The sequence below is a fragment of the Acinonyx jubatus genome, chromosome E2 (assembly GCF_027475565.1).
Source record: "Acinonyx jubatus isolate Ajub_Pintada_27869175 chromosome E2, VMU_Ajub_asm_v1.0, whole genome shotgun sequence".
NCBI classification, from domain to species: Eukaryota; Metazoa; Chordata; class Mammalia; order Carnivora; family Felidae; genus Acinonyx; species Acinonyx jubatus.
In genome coordinates this window covers 57,344,961-57,369,934 of record NC_069396.1, presented here as the reverse complement: position 1 = coordinate 57,369,934, position 24,974 = coordinate 57,344,961, and the positions used below count along the sequence as shown (strand labels likewise).

At 52.4% G+C, this 24,974-nt stretch overlaps 1 protein-coding gene across 2 annotated transcripts in view; it reads left to right on the top strand.

The window, feature by feature from the left end:
- The first annotated feature begins 1,099 nt into the window (after window positions 1–1,099).
- RDH13 (retinol dehydrogenase 13) overlaps window positions 1,100–24,974 on the top strand; it is a 280,844-nt gene continuing 256,969 nt past the window's right edge. Inside the window, exons 1-7 of one of the 2 annotated variants that reach the window (XM_053210673.1) lie at window positions 1,100–1,306; window positions 4,054–4,172; window positions 5,707–5,862; window positions 8,414–8,518; window positions 9,437–9,903; window positions 10,481–10,582; window positions 11,845–11,882. In XM_053210673.1, the coding sequence (XP_053066648.1) occupies window positions 1,242–1,306; window positions 4,054–4,172; window positions 5,707–5,862; window positions 8,414–8,518; window positions 9,437–9,822 (831 nt within the window). In that variant the 5' untranslated portion in view covers window positions 1,100–1,241 and the 3' untranslated portion in view covers window positions 9,823–9,903; window positions 10,481–10,582; window positions 11,845–11,882. Of the gene's footprint in view, window positions 1,307–4,053; window positions 4,173–5,706; window positions 5,863–8,413; window positions 8,519–9,436; window positions 9,904–10,480; window positions 10,583–11,844; window positions 13,505–24,974 lie in introns of those variants that run through there. The other variant, XM_053210672.1, reaches the window with a different exon arrangement.

The window sequence follows — 24,974 nt, the reverse complement described above, 5'->3', positions numbered from 1 at the left end:
CCGGAAGAAGTTCCCTTTCTGGTGATCACTTCCTCCACCCCTGGCCCCGCAGATCCTGTCTTCCCCTATAGTCTTGCCTTCCCTGGAATGCCTCTAACTGCGGTCACACGGCATGCAATCTGGTGTCTGGCTTCTTATATTCAGAATGATGCTTTTGTCCTTCATCCGTGTTGCGGCAACTGCCAGGGGTTCATTCTTTTTATGCAATAATGACCCATTGTATAAATTTACAATAATTCATCCAGGAGTCCTGGCCTCCATCTCCTCCTCCCTCAGACCCAGCAGTCTAGACCCCTAGACCCTCCTCCCTCAGATCCAGGGGTCCAAGCCTCCAGCCCCTCTTCCCTCAGACCCAGCAGTCTAGATCCCTAGACCCTCCTCCCTCAGACCCAAGAGTTCTTACCCTCATCCCCACCTCCCTCAAACCAGGAGTCCAGGCCCCGGCCCTTCCTCCCTCAGACCCAGGAGTCCAGGCCCCCAGCCCCTCCTCCTTCAGACCCAGAAATCTTGCTCCCAGCCTCCTCCTCCCTCAGACCCAGGGGTCCAGACCCCCACCACCTCCTCCCTCAGACTCGGGGAATTCTGATCCCCGGACGCTTCTCCTTCAGAACTGGGAATCCAGTCCCTACCCCCTCCTCGGTCAGACCAGGAGTCCACGCCTTGATCTACTCTTTCCTCAAGGACCCCAGGCGTTTGGGAACCCCAAGGTACTAAATCCTAGTTTCTAAGCACTGAAGTTCTCAAATTCTCTCATAATGTCTATGAGGAAGGTACTACTGGTGAACACGCATTTTAGGTGGGAAACAGGCTGACATATCCGAAAGACACACAGAGGAGGGCAGCCTGGAAGCGGTGGCAGAAACCGCAGCAGCAGGATCTTAACCCTCGTGTTACAGAAGAACCCCGCCGCGCCTGGTAGCTGAGCAAATTTGACTTCATCGAACCCTCGCACTGGCCCAGCCCCTCATGCCCCGCCCCTAAGCCACGGCCACGCCCACCGCCCCGGAAACTACCATTCCCAGCCGCAGCGGCGCCAGGGCCCATTCTCATAGGTCCCGCCTTGGAAGCCCCGCCCCTGGAAGCCCCGCTCCCGAGACGCCCCCGCCTCTTCCCGGAAGCCTGAGTCCCAGACAGCCTGGCCTTCCCCACGTGGGTCGCGGGCTGAGTGGTCCCAGGGGCGACCCAGCGGCTGGTCTGGGGGGGGGAGGGGGCTCCGCGTCCGAACCCCGCTCCTACCCGGCATGAACCGCTACCTCCTGCCGCTCTCCGTGCTGGGCACGGTGGCGGGTGGCGCCGTGCTGCTCCGGTGAGTGCGCTCTGCTGGTGGGCCGCCGGCAGCCGCGAGGGGGGAAGGCTGGGGAGAGGTTGCTTGGTGGCCGACGGTCTAGAACTCCTCCAGCTCACCCGGCCAGCCCGCCCCCAGACAGTGTTGGGGGGCAAACCTAGGTAGGCCCCCGAGGGCAGGTCACGGCCCAAGGTCACTCCGAGGAAGGGGGCGGATCCGGGCCCTTGTGAACCTGCTGGTCTAATTGCTTCCGTTACTTGTCATCGATTATTGAATCCGTCCTGCGGACACTTATTGAACGGTCTCCATAGTCATGTGCTGGCCCCGGTGCAAGGAAAATGTGTGCCACCTTAAGCTCTCTTATCCGAAATCGGGGACGCAAACTGAATTGCCCAACACAGTGCATGACCAGATTGAACTGCATGGATTATATATACTTGTCTCTCCTGGGCGAACTCCCTAAAAAACCCCACAGAAAACCCAGCCAACCCAGTATTCCATAGCAGCACTGCTTCGGAGAGCTTTCGTCGCTGATGGAAGTGTTTTATATTTGTGCTGTTCGTTATGATAGATAGCACTTAAAGTATAGTTGCATCGTGCCTGTAATTAACAATATGGTGTTATATTGTACACTCAAGAACTTGTTAAGAGGGTGGAAATCACGTTAAGTGTTCTTACCGCAATTAAAAAGAAATAGTAATATATAATTTCTTTTTTTCAGAGAGAGGGAGAGGGGGTCGAAGTGAGCAAGGGGCAGAGAGAGAGAGGAGAGAGAAGCAGGGCTCACCCAAAGTGGGGCTCGTGTTCATCCCAAGAGGGCCTGGAGCCCATGCCATGCGGGTGGGACTCAAACTCACAAACTATGAGATCATGATCTGAGCTGAAGTCAGATGCTTAATGATTGAGCCACCTAGGTGCCCAGCAATATGTAATTTAAAAAAAAAAAAAAAAGGTTTGTTTATTTTTGAGAGGGAGAGGTGCAGGAGTAAGGGAGGGGCAGCGGGAAGGAGAGAGAACCCTAAGCAGGCTCCACGCTCAGCACAGAGCCAGTGGAGGGGCTTGATCTCAAGACCGTGAGATCAGGACCAGAGCCAAAATCGAGTCGGACGCTCAACTGATTGAGCCACCCAGGCGCCCCAGCAATATATCATTTTATTACAGTTACACAAGAGATTGGCTGGGAGGCCTGAAAGTGATTGGAATATTGAAATGCCTTTTTTTTTTTTTTTTTTTTTAAGGGAATGAAGCATAGACTGTAAATCTCTTTGAATAATTACCTTTGGGTTTATTTGCTGGGGCTGTGATGCAGCTTCATTTTGAAGTTGTTACTCCTGATCTGATAAAGCCTTTTTCATGTACTTGGCCTGTATCTTGTTATTTATTTATTTAAAAATATTTTAAATGTTTTATCTGTAAGATGGAGAGAGACAGAGCATGAGTGGGGATGGGGCATAGAGAGAGGGAGACAAAGAATCTGAAGCAGGTTCCAGGCTCCGAGCTGTCAGTAGACAGCCCGACGCGGGGCTCGAACTCACGAACTGTGAGATCATGACCTGAGCCGAAGTCGGACACGCAACCAACTGAGCCACCCGGGCGCCCCTATTCTTCATTATTTTTAAAAAGTTTATTTGTTTAAGTAATTGCTACACCCAACGTGAGGCTTAAATTCACGACCCCAACATCAAGAGTCGCTTGCTTTTCCAACTGAGCCAGCCTGGTGCCCCTATTTTTTTTTTTTTAAGGTTCTTTAATCTTTATTTTTGAGAGACAGGGCGTGAGCAGGGGAGGGGCAGAGAGAGACGGAGACACAGAATCCGAAGCAGGCTCCAGGCTCTGAGCTGTCAGCACAGAGCCCGACGTGGGGCTCGAACCCACGAACCATGAGATCATGACCTGAGCCAAAGTCAGACGGACGCTCAACCCATTGAGCCATCCGGGTGCCCCAGAGGTGCCCTTATTTTTAATTTAAATAAAAACTTAGCCCCAGGTGGCTGGTGGTTTCCGTCTTGTACAGCTCCCTTCTCTCATATGGAGATGGCATTGTTTGGCCAGTCCCCCACTGGTGACATTCAGTTGTTTCCAGTATTTGGCTTCTGTGGGACATGGGTAAAGAATAAGGGTCCCCCTGCCCCCCAAAGATGGGCACGTCCTAATGCTCAGAGCCTGGGAATATGGTCCTTTACCTGTCAAAGGGGACTCTGCAGATGCCATTGAGTCAAGGACCTTGAGATGGGGGGGGTTGTCCAGGTGGGTCCACCGCAATCACAATGGTCCTTCCGAGTCAGGGACGTGAAGACGCTGTACAGCTGACTTTGGGGACAGGAGGGGCCAGGAGCCGGAGGGGCCAGAAGCCAGTGGGCACCTCTAGAAGCTGGAAGAGGCATGGACCGGCCTCTCCCCTAGAGCCTCTGGAAGGAACACAGCTCTGCCAACACCCTGCCCTTATCCCAGTGAGACCCGTTTCAGACGCCTGCCTGCAGAGCCCTAGATCACGCCAGCAGAGTTTAAACCCCCCCGAGCTTGTGGTGACTGGTTCCAGCGGCCACAGGAAACGAACACAGCGGGTCTTCAGGAAGTACTGATTGTCGTAGAGGCTCCCCCACACCTGGCCCTGCTGAGCCCTTTCTTTACCTGTGACATCACAGTGGCCCCCATGCAGTCACCAGATGTCCTTTCCGTCTTTCGGTTTGGGGAACACAAGCTCATGTCGGCACCTGCAGCAAAGGGTGCAGATGGACAGAACTGACCACGTGGCTTCTCGCTTTCAGAGACTATGTTGCCGGAGGGTCCTGTCCCAGCAAGGCCACCATTCTCGGGAAGACCGTCATTGTGACCGGCGCCAACACGGGCATCGGGAAGCAGACCGCCTTGGAGCTGGCCAAAAGAGGTGAGGCCCCAGCGGGCACCTGCCTTCTCTGCCCGAGGCTTGGGGTGTGAGGTCTGGTGCTGGAGGGTTTGCGTTCCTGGGGGACGCTAAGGCCTTCTGGTTGTCCAGGTCCAAAGTCATGTCGGCTTAGGCCGGAAAGGCTCTCCTCTCTGAACGCGGTGAGGGAGACTCTGGGTCTCCGAGGAGGCTGTGGACACCCAGCAGTTTCTGGTGTTGGCTTTTCTCTTGGTGCCGGCCTTGTGCTCCCTTACGGTAGTCGACTCCGTCCTGATGGCTGGCTTGGGGCCTGGGTCAGAGGCTGGGGGTGAGGATCTGGCTTCAGGCTCTTCCAGGCTTACTGGTCGGGTGTTTTGTAGAAGGCCCCTCGATCTGGGTCCGGTCAGTGTTTTTCTCCTGGTCGGACTGGGGTCCTGGTGGACTTCCGGGCGGGAGGACTGCCCCGCTCAGCACGTGAAGGTCTCCTTCCAAGTTACAGTCAGTGGACATCCTGTCAGGTCAGGCACCGGAAAAGGAGGAGTCGAGGATTTGCGTCTGAGCTGCTGGAGGAGCAGAGCCATCACTGGTGGGGGCGGGAAGGCTGCGGCGGGGCAGGCTTGAGGGCTGCGGGAGATCGCAAACTTTCTGTGGGCTTGACGGGTTGGGGTGGCTGGGGAATGGGTCCTGGCGGGCCAGGCTGGAGTGGGGTCTACCCCTGTCCACCCCTGAGGTGAGAGCGGTGGGGGCCGTAATGGGCCTCCTGGGGTTTCCCCAAGGAGGGGGCACGTGCTCCCCCCAGGAGAGGGTGGACACACCCACCGCGGTCCTGAGGTCCCGAGGCAGCAGAGGATGAACGGATCCGCGTCCCATGAGTTCCCTTGTGGAGCGTGTGAGGGACAGCGGGGCCCGGTGGCGGGCAGGTAAGCCACACACATCCACGCAGTCCACACCATGGCTGCTTGTCCTTCTTCAGTCCCTGGTTCTTGTCATTTTTCTAATTTTTTTTTTATGGCCGTATTGAGATTTAATCCACACAACACACAGGTTACCCACTTATCCTTTTTTTTTTTAATCTTTATTTATTTTGAGAGGGAGTATGTGTGCATGCAGGGGAGGGGCAGAGAGAGATGGGGAGAGAGAGAATCCCGAGCAGACTCTGGAGTGTCAGCATAGGGTCCGATGTGGGGGCTCAAACCCATGAACCGTGACGTGAGATCATCATCTGAGCTGAAATCAAGAGTTGGACAGTTAACCGACCGAGCCACTGAGGCGTCCCCCGAGGGGAGGATTTAAAAAATATTCTTTATCTCGGGTGCCTGGGTGGCTCAGTCGGTTGAGCGTCCGACTTTGGCTCAGGTCATGATCTTGAGGTTCGTGAGTTCAATCCCCGCGTTGGGCCCTGTGCTGACAGCTCGGAGCCCGCAGCCTGCTTAGGATTCTGTGTCTCCCTCTCTCTGCCCCTCCCCCATTCATGCTCTCTCTCTTTCAAAAATAAATAAACATAAAAAAAAAAAAAGATTAAAAAAAATATACCCTTGATCCTGTCCTGGGCTTCCAGGAGGCAACATCATTCTGGCCTGTCGGGACATGGAGAAGTGTGAAGCGGCAGCAAGGGACATTCGCAGGGAGACCCTTAATCACCACGTCAGCGCCCGGCACCTGGACTTGGCCTCCCTCAAGTCCATCCGAGAGTTCGCGGCGAAGATCACCGAAGGTAGGAGGGAGGACGCCGGCCTTGAGGGGCGCGGTGGGGTGGCCAGGCTTTGAGGAGTGAGTTTAAACCAGCCAAGTCCTAGGGCTACCGTGGGGTGTCGGTAGACCGTGGCCCGTGTTTTCGGACAGGGACAGGCGTCTGCGGGAGAAGATGATACGCTTTTTATCTCTTCTGGTCACGTTAACGTATTTTACGTGTCAACCGTTTACGTAAATGGTTGGAAGAACTCAAAAGAGTTATCTTTCTGGATATGCGGACATTGTATGGAGGTCAGATATCAGTGTCTGTAAATAAAGTTTTATTGGCACAGAGTTGTGCCCGTTAGTTCACGTATCATCGGTGGCCACGTTAGTCCCGCGACGGCGGAGTTCAGTAGAGACAGACGGTATGGCCTGCAGAGCCAAAAGTGTTCATCTGGTCCTTTACAGGAGAAGCTTGCCCTGTCTGAAAACGAACTCCTTCGGCATTAGATCCCCCAGACGCAGAGGCCCGGATGAGGTTGGAAGTGCGGGGGGATGAGGGATGAGTTAGCCTGGTGAAGGGCAATGGTGCCGACTCTCCACGGGTTTCTGAGGCTCCCTGGCTCTTGGGGGTGGCGGGTGACGCCCGGGACGCAGCCAGGTGTCGGATCCAGGCTCTGCGCAGGGTCCTGTGTGGGGCCACGGCCGCGACGATGGGCACAGCACAGGGTACCCGGCCCTCACGCTCTCTTTGCTGGGTGTTTCTTTCTGCAGATCCGGGGACTAGGCTGGCATTTTTCTGCAGTGCATCACACTCGTGACTCTCTCGTCTTGCTTCCTTCCCACCCGATGTCCTCAGAACTGGTTTACGTCCTTATGTTTGGGAACAGGAATGACATTTATGAGAGGAAACGTTCAGAAAGTACAAATGGGGATACAGCCAACCATCTCCCTGCCGCTAGCTCCCAGACACCTTCTTCCTCAGATGTATTCAGTGCACCCCTTCTTGGGTGTCCTTCTGGAGACTGTGCATTTCTTTTCTTTTTTTTTTTTTTTTAATTTTTAATGTTTATTTTTGAGAGAGGGAGACACAGAATCTAAGGCAGGCCCCAGGCTCCAAGCTGTCAGCACAGAGCCGGATGTGGGGCTCAAACCCACAAACCATGAGATCATGATCCGAGCCGAAGTCGGACGCTCGACCCACTGAGCCACCCAGGCACCCCTGTTAGTGCGTTTCTAAAGCAAGCAGATATATATACCTGCCCTGGGCCTTTTTGATATAATCGGAGCATGTCATACATGTGGTGTTTTTTCTCCCCTGTTCTACCCAGCAGGTTCTAGTGTTTTCCCTTTTTAGAGGGGGAAATGAATCAGAGCAAAGCTGTGTGCCTTGGCCAGGGTAGAGCCAGGGGATTTGAACCCTCGTCTGATGGTTCCAGGTAGTTCCGTGCTACCCCATCCACCATCAGATAAAGAACGAAATAGAGGCTCTGTTTACAAGGTGCTGGATAACTAGTCTGTTGTCTCTACTGAACCTAAAAACCACTTTGAGAGTGTTGTGGGTTCCACTGTGTCCCCTCAAAAGAAGATGTGTTGGGATCACAGCCCCCAGGACCTCAGAACGTGACCTTATTTGGAGACAGGGTCTGTACGGAGGTATCCAAGTGAAAGTGAGGGCAGCAGGGTAGACCCTACTCTGGTATGACTGGAGTCCTTGTAGAGAGGGAGGTGAGGACAACAGACAGATGCTGAGGGAAGAGACAGAAGGCGGACAGTTGTTTACGGGCTGGGGAGAGAGCCAGGAACAGATTGTCCCTCACAGTCCTCAAAAGGAGACAATCCTGAGACCCGCTGATCCCGGACTCCCCGCCTCCAGAGCTGGGACGCAGTATGTTTCCGTGGCCCGTTGTTACGCGGCCCTAGCTGACTGATACAGGGTGGAGGGTGCTGTTATTCGTCCCATTTTACAGACAAGGAAACAGGCCCAGGGAGGGACGGCCGCTTGTGCCTGTGGAGAGGCAGGGCTGGGAATCGGCTGCCTGCTGAGCTGGAGTTCCCACGCATAACCCCCCAGTTTCAGGCCCCGAGGCCCCTGCAGATGTCGCCTCTTCCCTTTTCAGAAAACGTCTCTGAGCTGCAGGTGGGGCGTGTCTGTTTTCAGAATATAGCAAACTGGTTTGAGATCTCAGTCTCTTCACAGTTGTGGAGGCCAGAAGTCCAGGATCGAGGTGTCAGCAGGGCGGCACTGTTCCTGAGACAGGACAGTCCCTCCTGCGTCTTCCAGCTTCTGGAGGTGGCCCTCGGTCCTCGCAGGCGCATCGCTCAGTCTCTGCCTCCGTCCCCACAGCACATTCCCCCCGCGGGTTGCTGTCTGAGTCCTGTTGGTTTAGGGCCCCACGATGACCTTATCTTAACTAGATAACTTTTGCAAAGACTCTGTGCAAAATCAGGCTGTGTTCCCAGACTCCAGCTGGGCGTGAATGTCTGGGGGACAATGGTCAGCCCAGGGCAGGGGGTGCTGTCCCCCCAGCTGCGCTCGTGCTTCACGCAGGCGTGGGACTGACACGTTTGCCCTCACCCCTGTCCTCCAGAGAAAGAGCGCGTGCACATCCTGATCAACAACGCGGCTGTGATGCGGTGCCCCCACTGGACCACCGAGGACGGCTTCGAGATGCAGTTTGGCGTTAACCACCTGGGTGAGGCCTCGGGCTGTGGGCTGTGTGGGGTCAACGTCGGCCTGGGATGTGAATGGGATCCTCTGTGGGTCCTCCTCACTCTCAAGGGCAGCTGGGCAGCCGCTTGTGGGGTCACCGGCAGCTCAGGGAGTTGCCTGCTGACAGCCGGGTGCTCCGCAAGTCCTTCAGATCCGTCATCCGTCTCGGCCTTTTGACCCCTTGTCTGTCCTCCAGTCTGTCTGTCCTGCAGTTACTCTGTCCACCTGTTGTCACCCTGAATGCAACAGGGGTTCCCTTAGCAAGGGCGAGGAGGAACTAGGTACTGGGCAGGTGCCAGTCACTGGATTAGGGCCCACCCTCATGACCTCACTTTCACTTGATTGCCTCTGCGAAGACCCCCCTCTCCAAATAAGACCACATGCCGAGGTCTTGGAGGGTCATAACTCACGTGACTATCACTCAGTGTCCTATTGGCTGGGGCCCAGTCACATGACCGATGCCGGTGCAAGGAAGTCTGGGAAATGTAGTGCTTCACCGGGCAGCCCTGACAGTTCTATCGCTGAAGGAGAAATGGAGGAAGGATTTGGGGAGACGGAAGGCGGTCCGTCCCCCAACCGACCTCATAGGATTCGTGCAGAGCTTGATGTTGGGCTGGATCTTTCTTTCCTGCGGGGCCGCCCTGCTCGCTACAGGACGTTTATTTAGGAGCGTGCCTGGCTGGCCTCCACCCACCCAATGGCCAGAGCACCTCCCTTTTCTCTCTGCAGTTGTGACGACCGCAACCTCTAGGTGTTGCCAGAGGTCCCCTGGGGGATGGATCTGGCCCCTGTCCAGAGCCACGGGTTCCTGGGAGGGTCACACAAGGTAATGTTTTCAGTACGGTCCTATGTGCCAGGTAAGAATTCAGGGAAAGTTGCCTTTTTGTTGTCCTGCATCCAGGTCACTTTCTCTTGACGAACTTGCTGTTGGACACACTGAAAGCCTCGGCCCCTTCGCGGATCGTCAACCTCTCGTCCTTGGCCCACGTCGCAGGTCACATGGACTTTGATGACTTGAACTGGGAGAAGAGGACGTACGACACTAAAGCGGCTTATTGCCAGAGCAAGCTGGCCGTCGTCCTGTTTACCAAGGAGCTGAGCCGGCGGCTGCAGGGTACGTGTGTGGCGAGCCTCGCTGGCCTCTCTCTTCCTCTAGCTCTGCGCCTGGAACAGTCCTCCTGTGACGCTGGGCCCATGGGAGGTCAAGCACGGGTCCCAGAACAGAGTAGGTGGACGCGGGACACGCACGGCACCGTGTTCACTGGTGCCCGAAGCAGACGTCACTGATCCATCGTGGCATTCTCCCCGGCTCATCCTGCACCGGCACCTAAGCCTTTGGTGCTCTGGGCTAGCGGTCCTCAACCGTGGGTGAGTCGGCACCCCTGGAGACATTCGGCAGTATCTGAAGACCGTTGGGCGGTGGAGGTGGGGGGGAGCGTTGCTGCTGGCATGCAGCCGCCCAGCCTCCTGCCGCGGACAGGATGAAGAACGATCTGACCTCAGCGTCCAGGGGGCCGAAGTCGGAAGGTCCGCCCTGTGCCCTTGCTTCTCAGAGAGCATCCGTGGGCCAGCCACGTCCATTCAGCCAGGAGCTGGCTGTAACTAGCCTCTCAGGCCCCACCCCGAGCCACCGCCTCAGATTTCTCGGGGGGGGGGGGGGGGGGGTGGAGCCCGGCAGCTGGGGGCTCTCAGGCCCTCCGGGGGATTTTCACGTACGTTCAGGTTCGGGAGGCCCTGCTCTAGGCAGTTGCGTGACAGAGCTGCTTTGCAAGATGAAACCACTTGCTGTGGAAGTTTCCGAGCAAGCGGGGGTGATGTGGATTCAAGGGGAGGACGCGGAATGGGATGGCCCTGGAGCCGAGGGCGGCCGGCATCAGCCTTCCAGGTGGGGCGTGAACCTGGTGTCTGCTCACCCCCTCGTCCCTCTCCTTCCCTCTCCCGTCAGGCACGGGTGTGACTGTCAACGCTCTGCACCCCGGCGTGGCCAGGACGGAGCTGGGCAGACACACGGGCATGCACAGCTCTGCCTTCTCCAGCTTCACGCTCGGTAAGCCCCCTCCTGGCCTGCGGGCCCTTAGCCGAACCCCTGCCCGCCCCGCCTGGGGCCCAGCTCCCTTCAGCGTATCAGTCAGACTCTGCAGAGAAACAGAATAAGATATATGCAGATGCTTGGAGAGACCTGTCGTGAGGGATCGGCTCGTGCATTTACGGAGGCGGAGAAGTCCCCGTGATCTGCCCTCTGTCTGCTGGAGGCCCAGGAGAGGTGGTGGTGTATCCCGGTCCAAACCCAGAGGCCTGTCAACCAGGGGAGCCCTGGTGTCAGTCCCAGCCCGAAGGCCAGGGGCCCTGGTGTCTGAGGGCAGGAGACGGATGTCCCAGCTCAAGCAGAGAGAGGGCAGAATTGGCTCTTCCTCCAGCTTTTTGTTCCGTTTGCACCTTCAACTAATTGCACGGTGCCCACCCACCTTGGTGAAGGGCGATCTCTTTACTCCTTCAGAGAGTATCTCATGCTCAGAGACTCTCTCCGGGGCTTGGCTCTGCCCCCTCCCTCGTATCTTCCGGGGTACTGAGAACGAGTTATTGGTACATGTGGATCCAGCCTGCCATCCTTGGAAATAGCCCCAGGAAACAGGCCAGATCCTGCTCGATGAGAAAACCGAGTCTCAGAGAAGGAGACCATGGAGCGGACTCCTGGTTGTGCCTGGGGTGGCTCCAGCTTCACCCCAAATGAGCTTTGCCACCCAGGGAGGCATCCTCCCCTCCCGGAGCCTGTTTCCTTAACGACAAAGCGAGGGCCATAACAGCATGCTCCTCACCGTCGTGAGGATGAGATGGCCCTTAAAAGAACCGGCAGAGGGTCTGACCCAGCTTTAGGCTGAATAATTAGAACTTTAGAACTAGTCCTGAAAAACATTTCGTGGGTGGGTGCCGGATATCAAGGATTCTAAGTTGAGGCTGGCGCTGGAGACATTTCATAAATAAAAGTTATTTTAAGCAAGAGGAGGTAGGGTAAGGACTCAGAGCTCAAGGAGAGGAGGGAAAGCTCCCGTGTTCTTGGGGAAAGCTGGAGAGGCTTGCTGGGGAGGCAGCTTTGGGGCTGGTCTCTGGCCCAAAGGTGGCTGGGCAGTGCCGGGGAAGGGAACCCCTGGTGGAGGGAACCTCGGAGGCAAAGGCCTGGAGGTGGGCCGTGTGGCCCTGCGGTCCGACTTCTGGCCTCTGTGGGCCCTGGGCATCGTGGTGGAGGCGTTGGGCTGTTTGTGTCCTCCTCCCAGAACATGTGTGGACTGAATGCCCGTGGGCTCCTTGCAGGGCCCATCTTCTGGCTGCTGGTCAAGAGCCCCCAGCTGGCAGCCCAGCCCAGCACGTACCTGGCCGTGGCAGAGGAACTGGAGGGCGTTTCTGGAAAGTACTTTGATGGATTCAAAGAGAAGGCTCCAGCCCCTGAAGCTGAGGATGAGGAGGTAGCCCAGAGGCTTTGGGCTGAAAGTGCCCGCCTGGTGGGCTTGGAGCTGTCCGGTGGTTCCTCTCCTCAGTGAGGGGACAGCCCCTCCCAGAATAACCTTTGGGAGCAGGTGTCAAAAACACGCGGGAGGCTGAATCACCTGGATGCAGCAGCCAGACCAAGGCTGGCTGCTCTGTCTGCAGCACCCTCTAGGTGGCAGTGTTTGCCAAGGAATTCTGGCTGCCATGCCTACGTCACCCTCCAGGTGGCAGTGTTGGCCGTGTGAGCCTCAAGACCAAGGCTGTCGTGCGCGCAGCGCCCCCTAGGTGGCAGTATTGCTCAAGGACCAATGGCCTATACGTCCACACCATCCGGTAGGGATCCCTCGTGGCTCTTGCCTCCTCTCAGGCACAGTGGACCCGGCTGCAGGTGCACACCTGGCCCATCGGCCGGCAGGGGCACGGGGCCATCAGACGCCTGCCTTGTGCATGTCACTGGGAACTGCTGAGGGAGGAGTCCGCTCCCTCTGCTGTGGCCGCGGCAGGAGAGCCAATGACGGCCACGGTGCCGAACTGTACACCCCTGGGAAAGCTGTGAGCCCGACAGGATCACGTTCATGGTTCCCTGCGGGACCGTGCACACCCGCAGTCACCTCTGCGAGCCTCGGTTTCTCCCACTGTAGAATGTGCAGAATAACTTGACTACCTCCTAGGACGGTATGGTGGTGGGTGAGTTATCGCCCGGCGCGGTGAGTGGCAGCTGTGTGTTCCTTGCTGGCACCAAAAAGCTCGGTAATCAAGGTACGAATACCTTAACATTAAAAAAATGTGACATTTGAGGTACGTGGGGAGCCCAGGGATGCTGTTCCACATCCACAGAACAGCGCATGATCGTGCTCCAGATGCCAACGATGCCGAGGGAGGGAGTGGAAAGGCGTTAAAGACGGCCCAAAGCCTTAGAAGTACAGTTAGTTTTCTTTCTGTTACCACATCAGACCACAACAGCCGAAGGGTATATTTGGGATGAACGGACTCTGGTTGGCACCTTCCAGCACGGACCCCAACGATCCCCACCTCCCCCTGTTCATGTCCTTCTTACCCTCTGAGAGAGGGCTGGACCTAGCTACTCACTTCCAGCAAAAAGAATGCAGCCAAGCTGACGGAACAGCCGGTTCTGTGGTCAGGCTACTGATCGGCATCTGTCGTGCTGGCCCTCGCCCTGCCTCGTCGGGAGGAGCTGTGAACTGTCCTGTGCAGACATCCCAGTGGCCGGGATGGCTAGAGAGGAACTGAGGCCTCAGTGCAGCAATCCAGGAGCAGGTGTGAACACCAGGAGGTGGGAATCATGTTGGGGGGGGTGGGTGGTTACCCTAAGATCCTGTCCACCACAGGGATACACCCCCCCACATACATACATATGTGTGCGTGTATCCTCATATAATCTGTGCATTTCTCCCTGTGGGATCAGGGAAAATACTTTTTTTTTTATTTTTAAGAAATTTACACCCTGGGCCCCTGGGTGGCTCAGGTCATGATCTCACAGTTCGTGAATTCAAGCCCCACGTCTGGTTCTGTGCTGACAGCTCAGAGCCTGGAACCTGCTTTGGATTCTGTGCCTCCCCCTCTCTCTACCCCTCCCCCGCTCACACTCTGTCTGTCTCTCTCAAAAATAAATAAACATTAAAAAAAATTTAACATCCAAGTTAGTTGACATACAGTGTAATGATTTTCAGGAATAGAATTTAGTGATTCATCACTTACATATAACACCCAGTGCTCATCCCAAACAGTGGTCTTAATGCCCCCTTGTACATTCAGCTCATCCCCCCCTTCCCCAACACCCCTCCAGCAACCCTGTTTGTTCTCGGTATTTAAGAGTCCCTTCTGGTGTGTCTCAGGGAAAGTACTTCTGGTAGTCCGGTAGTCTGAGCGTAACCTCAAAACCTCCGGCTCTCCAAATATATGTGTAGGATTTGCCCGGAGGTGACAGTATTCGCTAACATAACCACAGTACAATGACCAAAACCCAGAAAATAATACTGACGATGCTAGGATCTCATATCTAATCTACAGACGTTGAAGTTTTATCATTGGTAATGTCCTTTACAGTGCAAAAGAAAACCACCGAAATTCTTTTCTGATCCAGTAGCCAATCCAGAATCACACGTTACATCACTTGTCCTGTCTCCTTAATCCGCTTTAAACTGAACCGTCTCTCTCTTTCTTGAGTGGGATGCTTCTGAAGAGTCCTGGCCAGGTATGTTACAGAAGGTGCTTCAGTTTGGGTTTGTCTGTGACTTCTCTGTGAGTAGATAAGGGGTGAGGCAGCCTCCGGGGGGGCAGAGCCCCACAGGGCAAGGGGCACGGAGCCGTGCTATCTCTGGGGACGTCACTCCCTGCGCCTCCACCTGCTCAGCAAGCGGAAGCTCCTGCACAGACTTCCTGGCTCCCTGCTGCCCAGTTTGGGTGGGTTTCTCAATCAGGGTGCCTTATCTCTGTGTATCTGGGCAGCAGGCACGTGGAGGTGATTCGAGCAAGACCAACCAGACCCTCTCCCTGAATCTGGATCTCGATGGGGCTGACACCAAGACCAATAAGGTTTGTCCCAAAGAGGTCTGTCGGCTCCTGGCCCCTGCACCCTGGCTCCTGTCTGTACCAGCTTCGTACGGCTGCTCAGACAAACGAGCCCAGACTGGGTGGTTCATGCTCCAGAGTTCTGGAGATCAGAAGTCCAGAACGGGTCTCTGGGCTAAGGTCAAAATGTCACCAGGGCTGCATTCCTTCTGGAGGCTCATGGGGAGGATCTGCTTCCTGCCTTTTCCCGCTTCTAGGGGCCCCCACATTCCTCGCCTCGTGGCCCTTCCTCCGCCTTCAGGGCCAGCAATGACAGGCCAAGTCCTCACATGGCCGTCTTTCTGGCTCTCCCTCTCCCCCGCTTTTAGGGAACTTGGTGAGGCTATTCGGCCTGCCCAGTGATCCGGGACCACCTCTCTCCTTCACAACAGCTCAAGAGCAACAATTCCATCTGCCCCCTCGATGCCCCTTTGCCACGTAAAGTAACAGGTTCTCGGGATTTGGGGCAGCCACCGTTCTCCCTGGCGCCCCATCCTCTCCAAAACCCGCTTCCTTGGCTTTTCCCAGGACCATGACCTTCCCTGACACTTCCCATCGAGTCCTCCTGTTTCTATTAAGGCAAAATTGGCATCATCAGTGTTGCAAGGAAGTCAAGCGAAATGACCACACGTTACCACTAACTCCCCACTACTGCCTCTTTAAAAACAAAGCAAAATAAAAAACAAAACCCCAACAACCCGGGGAGGCACCCACCTGGCTCGGTTGGAAGAGTGTGAGGCTCCTGATCTTGGGGTTGTGAATTTGAGCTCCACTTTGGGCGTAGAGTTTACTTAAAACCAACTGACCAACCAGCCAATGAACCCTGGAGTGTCTTAGCAACAAGAGTTGGAATCCAGTCTGATGCAGAAGCCCCATTCGTGGCAGGGGGCCACAGGCCTAAATGGAAGGAGCGTGAAGGCCAGCCCACTGGGGTGGCCGCTCCCACAAGAACCTAGCTCTTATGGAGACAAGTCCAACTCGGCCCGGGGTTGATTCTAGCCACGAACCCTCACAAGCAACATCCGCTTCCTTTCCGGAACTGAGAAGCCACAAGGACCGCAGGCGTTGACTCAAATAACATAACCCCCGCTACTTTACTGAAAGCCTTGAGGTGATTCATAACTCTAAACATAGCCCCCAGACAGATGAAAGATGATCAAAACTGGCCTAGAAAAACTTCAAACCCACACAAGTCCACAGAGAGGATGGTGGCAACGTAATAAGCAGACTGAAGAATGAATCATGAGGGTAATGCTTTGGGGATGTTTTTTTTTGTTTTGTTTGTTGTGTTTTGTTTTTTTTTTAAATTTTTTAACGTTTATTTATTTTTGAGACAGAGAGAGACAGAGCATGAATGGGGGAGGGTCAGAGAGAGGGAGACAGAATCTGAAACAGGCTCCAGGCTCTGAGCTGTCAGCACAGAGCCCGACGCGGGGCTCGAACTCACAGACCGCGAGATCATGACCTGAGCTGAAGTCGGCCGCTTAACCGACTGAGCCACCCAGGCGCCCCTGTTTTGTTTGTTGTGTTAAAGAAACCCACGACCGTGTCAAACCCTTCAGACTGCTGTTCGGGCTTTGGGGATTCGGCCAGGCTCTGTGGGCCACCCATGCCTGCTATGAGAGCACACATGCAGCATGTGAGCTGGGCTGATATTCACCCCAGTCACAAGCAAGAAGGGACACTATTTCATAGCAGCACAAGTCCAGAAGTAAGGCAGGCTTGGGCTCAGTGATGCAGCCAAGCTTCCTTCTGCGTATCTGACCGTTCGACAGAGTCAACTTCATCCCGAGGCTGGGCCTCTAGCCCGTCAAAGCGTGAACCCCTGAACGATCTGTCCAAATCTGAGCTGGTTTGGAAAAAGTTACATTGCCGACAAAATGAAGTGAAGGATCCCGAGATCGTTCTAGATTATCTGGGGGGCGGGGAGCCCTAAATCCAGTGACAGGTGTCCTTACAAGAGATGGAAGGGGAGGGGACACAGAGCAGAGAGGAGGAGGCCGTGAGCAGACAGGGCCGTGAGTGGAACCATCAGCCTCAAACCAGGGAGTGGGGGGACCCCAGAAGCTGCCACAGGAGACACAGGACAGACGCCCCTCGAGGCTCTGAAGGTTGCGCGGCCCTCCTGACACCTTCATTTTGGACTTCTGGATGTTATTTTAAGCCACCGAGTTGAGATTAATTTATAACGACAGCCAGAGGACACTAGTTCAGTGTCTTTGGGGTCACGAGATGCCCATTTGGACCACTTCTTTCTCATGTTCTGTTTGGTGGCACAGAATGGAGAGCTTCTCTTTGTCTAATGGGTTCATCTCTGCTTATGTGCTCATCTCAAAACCCCTAAAACCCCTCCTTCCCCCAGGGAATGCCAAGAAAGTAATGGACGAAAAGCAGGCTTTCCGACACCAGCGCTGTTAACATTTGGGGCTGGATAGTTCTTGGCTGTGGGGCAGGGGGCGCCTGGGTTCTGGCGCTGTGGGATGTTGAGCAGCAGCCCTGGTCTCTACCCACCAGGATGCCTGTGGTACCTTGCCACCCCTGCCGGTGTGACCACCCAAACAGCCAGATGTCCCCTGGAGGGAAGTCACCTTCAGTCGAGAACCCCTCGTGCAGACCGTGCGGACCCCTTTCTGGGCTGTGAACGGGAGGAGCCGCCGGCAGATGACCATGACCGTGGATCTAAGCACCAGCCTTGGCACATCACAGCCACTTGCTGTCACCTGTGCTATTGGGAGGGCGTGTGGGTGAAAGGCAGGCGCCGGGGGACTCGGTGGTTTTAGACTTGACAGATCCTCATGGAAACCACGCACATGGCAAGGGGCGGTCTGTCCTGATGGCGACGTGAACCGTAGGAACAGAGTGACCGGCCCGGAGTGGCAATTTCCCGTTGAAGACGTGCCACGAAATCCAGAGTCCTCTAGAGCAGTTGGAAGGGGGCGACCCCGCTGAAATCAGGCCAGGGTCTCAGCCTGACGGTGCAGGGCTTCAAAGGAGGCGAAATACGCAGCCTTGGGACCCTGTGGGATCTGGGATTCAGTCATTTGTGGGGACAAACCTGAAAATCTGGAGCCCCAAATTCCCCTGAGATGCCCTGGGAAGGAGACACCAGCACCTGTCGATCGGCGGGCACAGTTCCTTTTTACGCAGGTGTCTCCCGAGAGGATGCTCGTTCCCCTCAAGACTTGGCTTCCTGGACGGTGGCAGATCCCAGCTCATGACGGATGGATCGTACATGTAAGAAGTTGGGGAGAGTCCGTGGACATCAGGGTCAGTCACCTGCGATGAAGACTTTTATCTAGTATTTTAGGCTTTCTGGGTAGCTGGAGACTATGGCAATTGCGTAAGTATGGATGGGTCTCCCCGATGACGGCCAAAGACAGTGCAGGTCAGTATTAATACCCCCGTTTTGAGGACTGGAAGGTGGTCAACTAGGAGAATGTCCTTGTTTGCAGGAAATACAGTCAGTATTTGGGGGAGTTGAATCGGGTCTGTAACATAGTCTCAGATGGTTCAGCAAACAAATTTTTTCTTTGTATTGTATTTATAAACTCTTATGTAGGGGCGCCTGGGTGGCTCAGTCAGTTGTGTCTGACTTTGGCTCAGGTCATAATCTCACGGTTCGTGGGTTCGAGCCCCGCGTTGGGCTCTGTGCTGACAGCTCGGAGCCTGGAGCCGGCTTCGGATTCTGTGTCTCCGTCTCTCTCTGTCCCTCCCCTGCTTGTGTTCTGTCTCCCTCTCAAAAATAAATATTTTTGAAAAATTAAAAAAAAATAAATTAACTTAAAAAAAAAACCCTCTTCCGTGAGTTTGTTTCAAAATAAATGGAAAAAATGAAAACAATGCAGAATGACAAAACAGCCCCAAACCACATCTTAGCATGAGAACAGAAGAGAATGCCTACACTTTAAAACAATGCCAAGTAAAAGCAAGAGGGAAAACCTCACCGATTTCCAGTGAGCAAGCTCTCATGCTCTCTGGTTTCATACTTTCTATATTTGAACAATGTGAATGTATTACTAGAATAAAATTAAGTTCAATAAATAGAAGGAAAATAATGCATACCCATGGCGGGATCCTGTCATGTACTTTTTGCATTTTGTCCTTTCATTTAGCAAGAAATAGACCTTGAAGATCTTTATCACTACACAAAGATCTATCACATTCTTTTTTTTTTAATTTTTTTTTAATGTTTATTTATTTTTGAGACAGAGAGAGACAGAGCATGAACGAGGGAGGGTCAGAGAGAGAGGGAGACACAGAATCCGAAGCAGGCTCCAGGCTCTGAGCTATCAGCACACAGCCCGACATGGGGCTCGAACTCACGGACTGTGAGATCATGACCTGAGCCGAAACCGGTCGCTTAACCGACTGAGCCACCCAGGCACCCCTATCACATTCTTTAAAAAAAAAAAAAAAATACCTGCACATAATCTCATCACCTGGCTGTATCACGAAGATGCCCAAAGACAATGAGGAAAACCGTGCAAAAGACAGAGGCAGGTGCTTATTGGCAGGCCCAAAATTGGGCGAAAACCACCGCTAGAAAGAGAAAGTTGTGCAAATAGTAAAAAAGCATTCAGACAGGTCAGGGCACTGACCTCAGGGCACCAACTGCAGTCTGTGAGCGGTAAAAGCAGAGAGAGGCAGCTTTTGGACATAGCATGTCGAAGGGGAAAAGGAGAAAGGGGGATCTCAGGCTTTTCAAGAAGAAAGGGGAAAAACAAATCAAGGACATCACCTTTCTCCCCATTCTCCGCCTCCCAGCGCGAGCCAGCTAGTAAAAAGCTGCACTTTACTACACTGACAGCGGAGGGCGCGCTTGTACTAAAAATCTTTCCAGAAGCAACCAAGAGCATTAGCTAGGCATACGCTTAACAGGAGCCGTGCAAATCATCCCAGAGAGCCAGCCCTGTTTACAGAAACACACAGGCGCAGACATGTATCAGACACAGCCACCAAAATAAGCCAGGAAACAAGAACCCAAAAACTCAGTTGATACGCACCTAAGAACTGCCCCACCGTTGCATCACCTGTTTCACAGGTTTACAACAGCCCAAGGGTGGAAGCAATCCGGCGTCCATCAAGAGATGAAGGGATAAAGGGAACGTAGTTGCTCTGTCCACTGGAATGTTATTCAGCCTCAAAAAGGAAGGCAGCACTAACACCTGCTATAACACGGATGAACCTTGAAAACACTATGCTAAGAAGCCAGTCACAAAGACAAACGCTGCGTGGTTTCACGTACATGCGTTTCTAAAGAAGCCGGATTCACAGAGATAGAAAAGAGCATGGTGCTTACCAGCGGCAGAGGGGTGAAGGTCTGGAGATTGCGTGGTGGGACCGGAGCAGTAGCCATTAACCTCTCCAGGCCGAACTTCGGAGCCAGCAGGGAGCTTCCGGGGGAGGCGCGGAGGCTGCTGGTCTAGCACCAAATTGGGAGCATAACCTCGCGATGCCTGGGATATCTGACCTCGTGAAGGCAATTATAACTGATTACAATCAAGAGCTTAAGTCTCCCTGCTGAAAATACGGGGGGAAATGTCTGTCCTGTTTCTTAGAGCATTTCTTTAGAAAACTTGTATGTTTGGGGGCACCTGGGTGGCTCAGTCGGTTCAGCATCTGACTCTTGGTTTCTGCGGGTTCGAGCCCTGAGTCGGGCTCTGTGCTGACAGTGTGGAGCTTGCTCGGGATTCTCTCTCTCTCTCTCTCTCTCTCTCTCTCTCTCTCCCTCTCTCCCTCTCTCTCTACCCCTGCCCCGCTCACTCGCGCACGTGCACTCTCTCTTTCCCTCCCTCTCCCTCTGGCCCTCCTGGGATTCTCTCTCTTTCTGGTGGCCTTTCTGGGATTCTCCTTCTCTCTCTACCCCTTGCTCACTTGGGCCCTCTCTCTCTCTCTCAAAAAAAAAAATTATATTTCGCCAACATTATGGAGCCAGTACTTGGCTTAGTTCCCTTGAGGGAACATAAGGGTTTTGTATTCCCCCTTCACAATTTTACTGTATCAGGTGTAGGAAATTTCAATCTCCCCTCTCTTTGCTCTTTTTCTCTCTGTTTCTCTCTGTTTCTCTTTCATATACAAACTACCCTCAATTTTTTTGCCTCCATACTGACCTTCACCTCCCATCCCTAATGTGGAGGGAGAGCACAAAGCTGTGACCATGTTTAGGGGCAGTCTTTCCATTAATTGTCCCCATCCCTTACACCATTAGGGACCTCTGAAGAGCAGAATCTCCCTGATGATATCTCTTCAATATGCAGATACAGGGGTTCCCCGGGTGGCCCTTCGGCTCAGGTCATGATCTCACAGTTCATGAGGTCAAACCTCACGTCGGGCTCTGTGCTGGTCCTTAACTGACTGAGCCACCCAGGCGCCCCCCAAATTACATTTTTTTAAAAAAAGTAAACTCTAATACCCAACATGGGCTTGAACTCACAACCCCAAGATCAAGAGCCACATGCTGTACCAACTGAGCCAGCCAGGTGCTCCACGAAAGTACATCTTTCAATAGTGTGCATCCATTTCCTCATTTCTAAAAGATGGATAATAACATAACCTTCAGATTTACGCTACAGAGGACCCAATAAGAAAGGAAGAAATCTGCCTTGGAACTGAAATCATGCTTAAAGATTGACTATTAAAATATTTTTAGGACTTCTACTTCTTGATGAAGTAACCATCACCTATCTTGCCTGTTCATCAAAAAAAAAAAAATAGGGAAGGTGAATAAATACACAAAATAACTCTGAGATATTGCTGTACAGGACTAATACTAACACACGATACAGGACTGTGGTATCCAAAAGACTGAAACAAACAAGTCTAGCCACATGATTGCTGACACACTGTGCCTAGAAGTATCCTCTGGACATCTACCCAGGGAGTACAAACCCAAGCAGAACACAACAATTTCAACAAGACGTAGATGTGGGAATTCAGGAAGCTGGGTTCAGGCCCTCTACAAATTCAGAGTAGGATAGACGACTACAGGGAGCCATGCAGAAAAGAGCTCCAGAATTGCAGAAATCGTGACGGGAGCTTTGTGAAATTTATGAAATATATGTGCCCAGGGAGGCAAGAAACTCTGTAAACCTCATTCAAGACAAACACAAAGAAAACCACACGATACTAGAAATGGATATTAGAGAGTGATAAAGGATCCCTACTTTCCTAGCCATCCCAAGAAAATTAAAACTGTCAATTCACCTAAATTGAGATAATTGGACCAAGGGATGGGTATTGTTTTTCAGAATTTTTTTTTTAAAAATCAGGACATAAGTTTTGGAATTCAATAATTCTGGGAAATTTTTCTTTCTCCATTTATGTTGAGTCTTTCCATGTCTGCTATTACTATAGAGCGTACGTATTTTACAAAATAATTGGTCTTACTTCTCTAAAGAAGACACCCGGATGGCCAACAGGCACATGAAAAGATGCTCAACGTCCCTCCTCATCAGGGAAATACAAATCAAAACCACACTGAGATATCACCTCACACCAGTCAGAGTGGCTAAAATGAACAAAACAGGAGACTATAGATGCTGGAGAGGATGTGGAGAAACAGGAACCCTCTTGCACTGTTGGTGGGAATGCAAATTGGTGCAGCCGCTCTGGAAAACAGTGTGGAGGTTCCTTAAAAAATTAAAAATAGACCTACCGTATGACCCAGCAATAGCACTGCTAGGAATTTACCCAGGGGATACAGGAGTGCTGATGCATGGGGGCACTTGTACCCCAATGTTTATAGCAGTACTCTCAACAATAGCCAAATTATGGAAAGAGCCTAAATGTCCATCAACTGATGAATGGATAAAAGAAACTGTGGTTTATATATACAATGGAATCCTACTTGGCAGGAGAAAGAATGAAATCTGGCCTTTTGTAGCAGCATGGATGGAACTGGAGGGTATTATGCTAAGTGAAATAAGTCAGGCAGAGAAAGACAGATACCATATGTTTTCACTCTTATGTGGATCCTCAGAGACTTAACAGAAGACCATGGGGAAGGGGAAGGAAAAAAGTCAGGGAGGGAGCCAAACCATAAGAGACTCTTAAAAACTGAGAACAAACTGAGGGTTGATGGGGGTGGGAGGGAGGGGAGGGTGGGTGACGGGCATTGAGGAGGGCACCTGTTGGGATGAGCACTGGGTGTTGTATGGAAACCAATTTGACAATAAATTTCATATTTAAAAAAATAAAAAAATAAGTAAACATTAAAAACAATAAAATACAATCTTAAAAAAATAAAAAAAAGAGAGACTCTTAAAAACTGAGAATAAACTGAGGGGGAGTGGGAGGGAGGGGAAAGTTGGTGATGGGCATTGAGGAGGGCACCTGTTGGGATGAGCACTGGCTATTGTATGGAAACCAATTTGACAATAAATTCCATATTAAAAAAAAAAGAATCGTTCTTCCAGGTATCTTCCCTGGGTCTACTGAACCATCAAGTGTGATCTTTTTTTTTTTTTTTTTTTTTTTTGTGATTTCATTTTTAAACAATCTCTGCACCCAACACGGGGCTCGAACCCACAACCCCGAGATCAAGGATTGCACATTCCACCGACTGAACCAGCCGGATGCCCTTCAAGTGTCATCGTCACCTGCAGCACCACCCAGGTTGTTGACTGTCTCAGTGGATTATACATATTTGATTCATTTTTTTTCTTTCTTTCTGTCAAAGCCTCCCTCAACTCTCCTGTGGTACACACGCAGACCATCATGGCTACTACTAATCCCATCTCCTGAGTCACTGTCTGAATTGAAGTTTCCCGTAGGAAATCCACAGACTGACACATGGCCTGGACCCAGTTATGGCGGAGGAGAGCGGACAGAGCCTGACTTTGCAGAACCGGTGGTTTCCCTTCCTGTGTAGTAGCTGATGCTGTTGCCCTGTGGCAAGGGCTTCTGAGCTCCAGAGCACTCATGAGTGTCATGAGTGGGTCTGTCTTCTTGTGACGACTGTCTGCCCAGTTTGCCGTGACACATCCGGGAGGTGTGGACTGAGACACTACCATGCCCCTGGGGATCATTTTCCTTCTTGTACTTGGTGAGTACGGCAGAGAGAGTTGGTGAGGTTAGAAGGGGAAGAGAATATACTCAGGTTCATGTCTTGGGTTCCTCTCATGGGACTCTTCCTCTGTGAGGTCCTAGGCTCATTTAACTACTGAGGAATCACCCATCTGGTCACTTTTACTCAACTTGCATCCAGGCAGTGCTCTGATCTCAGGTGTTTGGAAATCACTGAGTTATAGGGTAGACATCGCTTACCAGGCATATTCTCTATTTCAGTGTTTTGTCTGGACCAAAGGATTTGGGCACAAAATGGTGAGTGTTTCTTCCCTTTTCCACCTAGTCACATTGAGTCTGACTGAGTGCACTGTGGGATAAGTCTCAGGAGCCTTGAACTAGTTCCAACCCTTGACCCACACCATCCCTCACCCACAGTCTTCATTTTGTTTATTTATGTTTAAAAATTGTGGTAAAATTGGGGTGCCTGGATGGCTCAGTCTGTTGAGCGTCCGACTGGCTCAGGTCATGATCTCACCACAGTTGGTTGGTTTGAGCCCCGCGTTGGGCTCCGTGCTGACAGCTCAGAGCCTGGAGCCTGCTTCGGATTCTGTGTCTCCTTCTCTCTCTGTCCCTCCCCTGCTCGCACTCTGTCCCACTCTGTCTCTCAAAAAATAAATAAATGTTAAAAAATAAATAAAATTGTGGTAAAATACAGTTAACATAAGTTTGCCACCTTAGCTGATGTTAAGCATGTTTCAGTAGTGATAAGTACATTCACATTGTTGTGCAATCAACCTCCAGAACTTTTCATCTTGCAAAACACTCTATACTTGTTAATCAGCAACTCCCCTATTTTCTCTCCCAGCTTCCAGCAACCACCACTCTATTTTCTGATTCTATGAATTTGACTTCTCTATATACCTCATACAAGTGCAGTTAGACAGTGTGCGTCTTTTTGTGTCTGGCTTATCTCATGGGATAATGTCCTCAGGGTTCATCTGTGTTGTAGCACATGACAGAAGGCCCTTCCTTTTCAAGGCTGAATATATTCCATTGTGTGTATAGAACCGACCCTTGATACCTGCTCTGCTCATGATCTTACAGCTCGTGAGACGGAGCCCTGCACTGGAATCCATGCTGAGTGTGGAACCTGCTCGGGATTCTTTCTCCCCTTCTATCTCTGCCCCTCTCCTCTGCTCATGTGCACCTTCTCTCTTTCTCTCTCAAAAAAAAAAAAAAAAAATTGAAAAAAAGGAAAGAATCTGCCAGGGTCACTGATAATAATATTGAAGGGAAACATAGCTGAGAGTGACACTGAAAACAGACACAGAGAACAGACACAGAGCACAGGCCCATGTCTCCTCGTAGATAAGGGATCA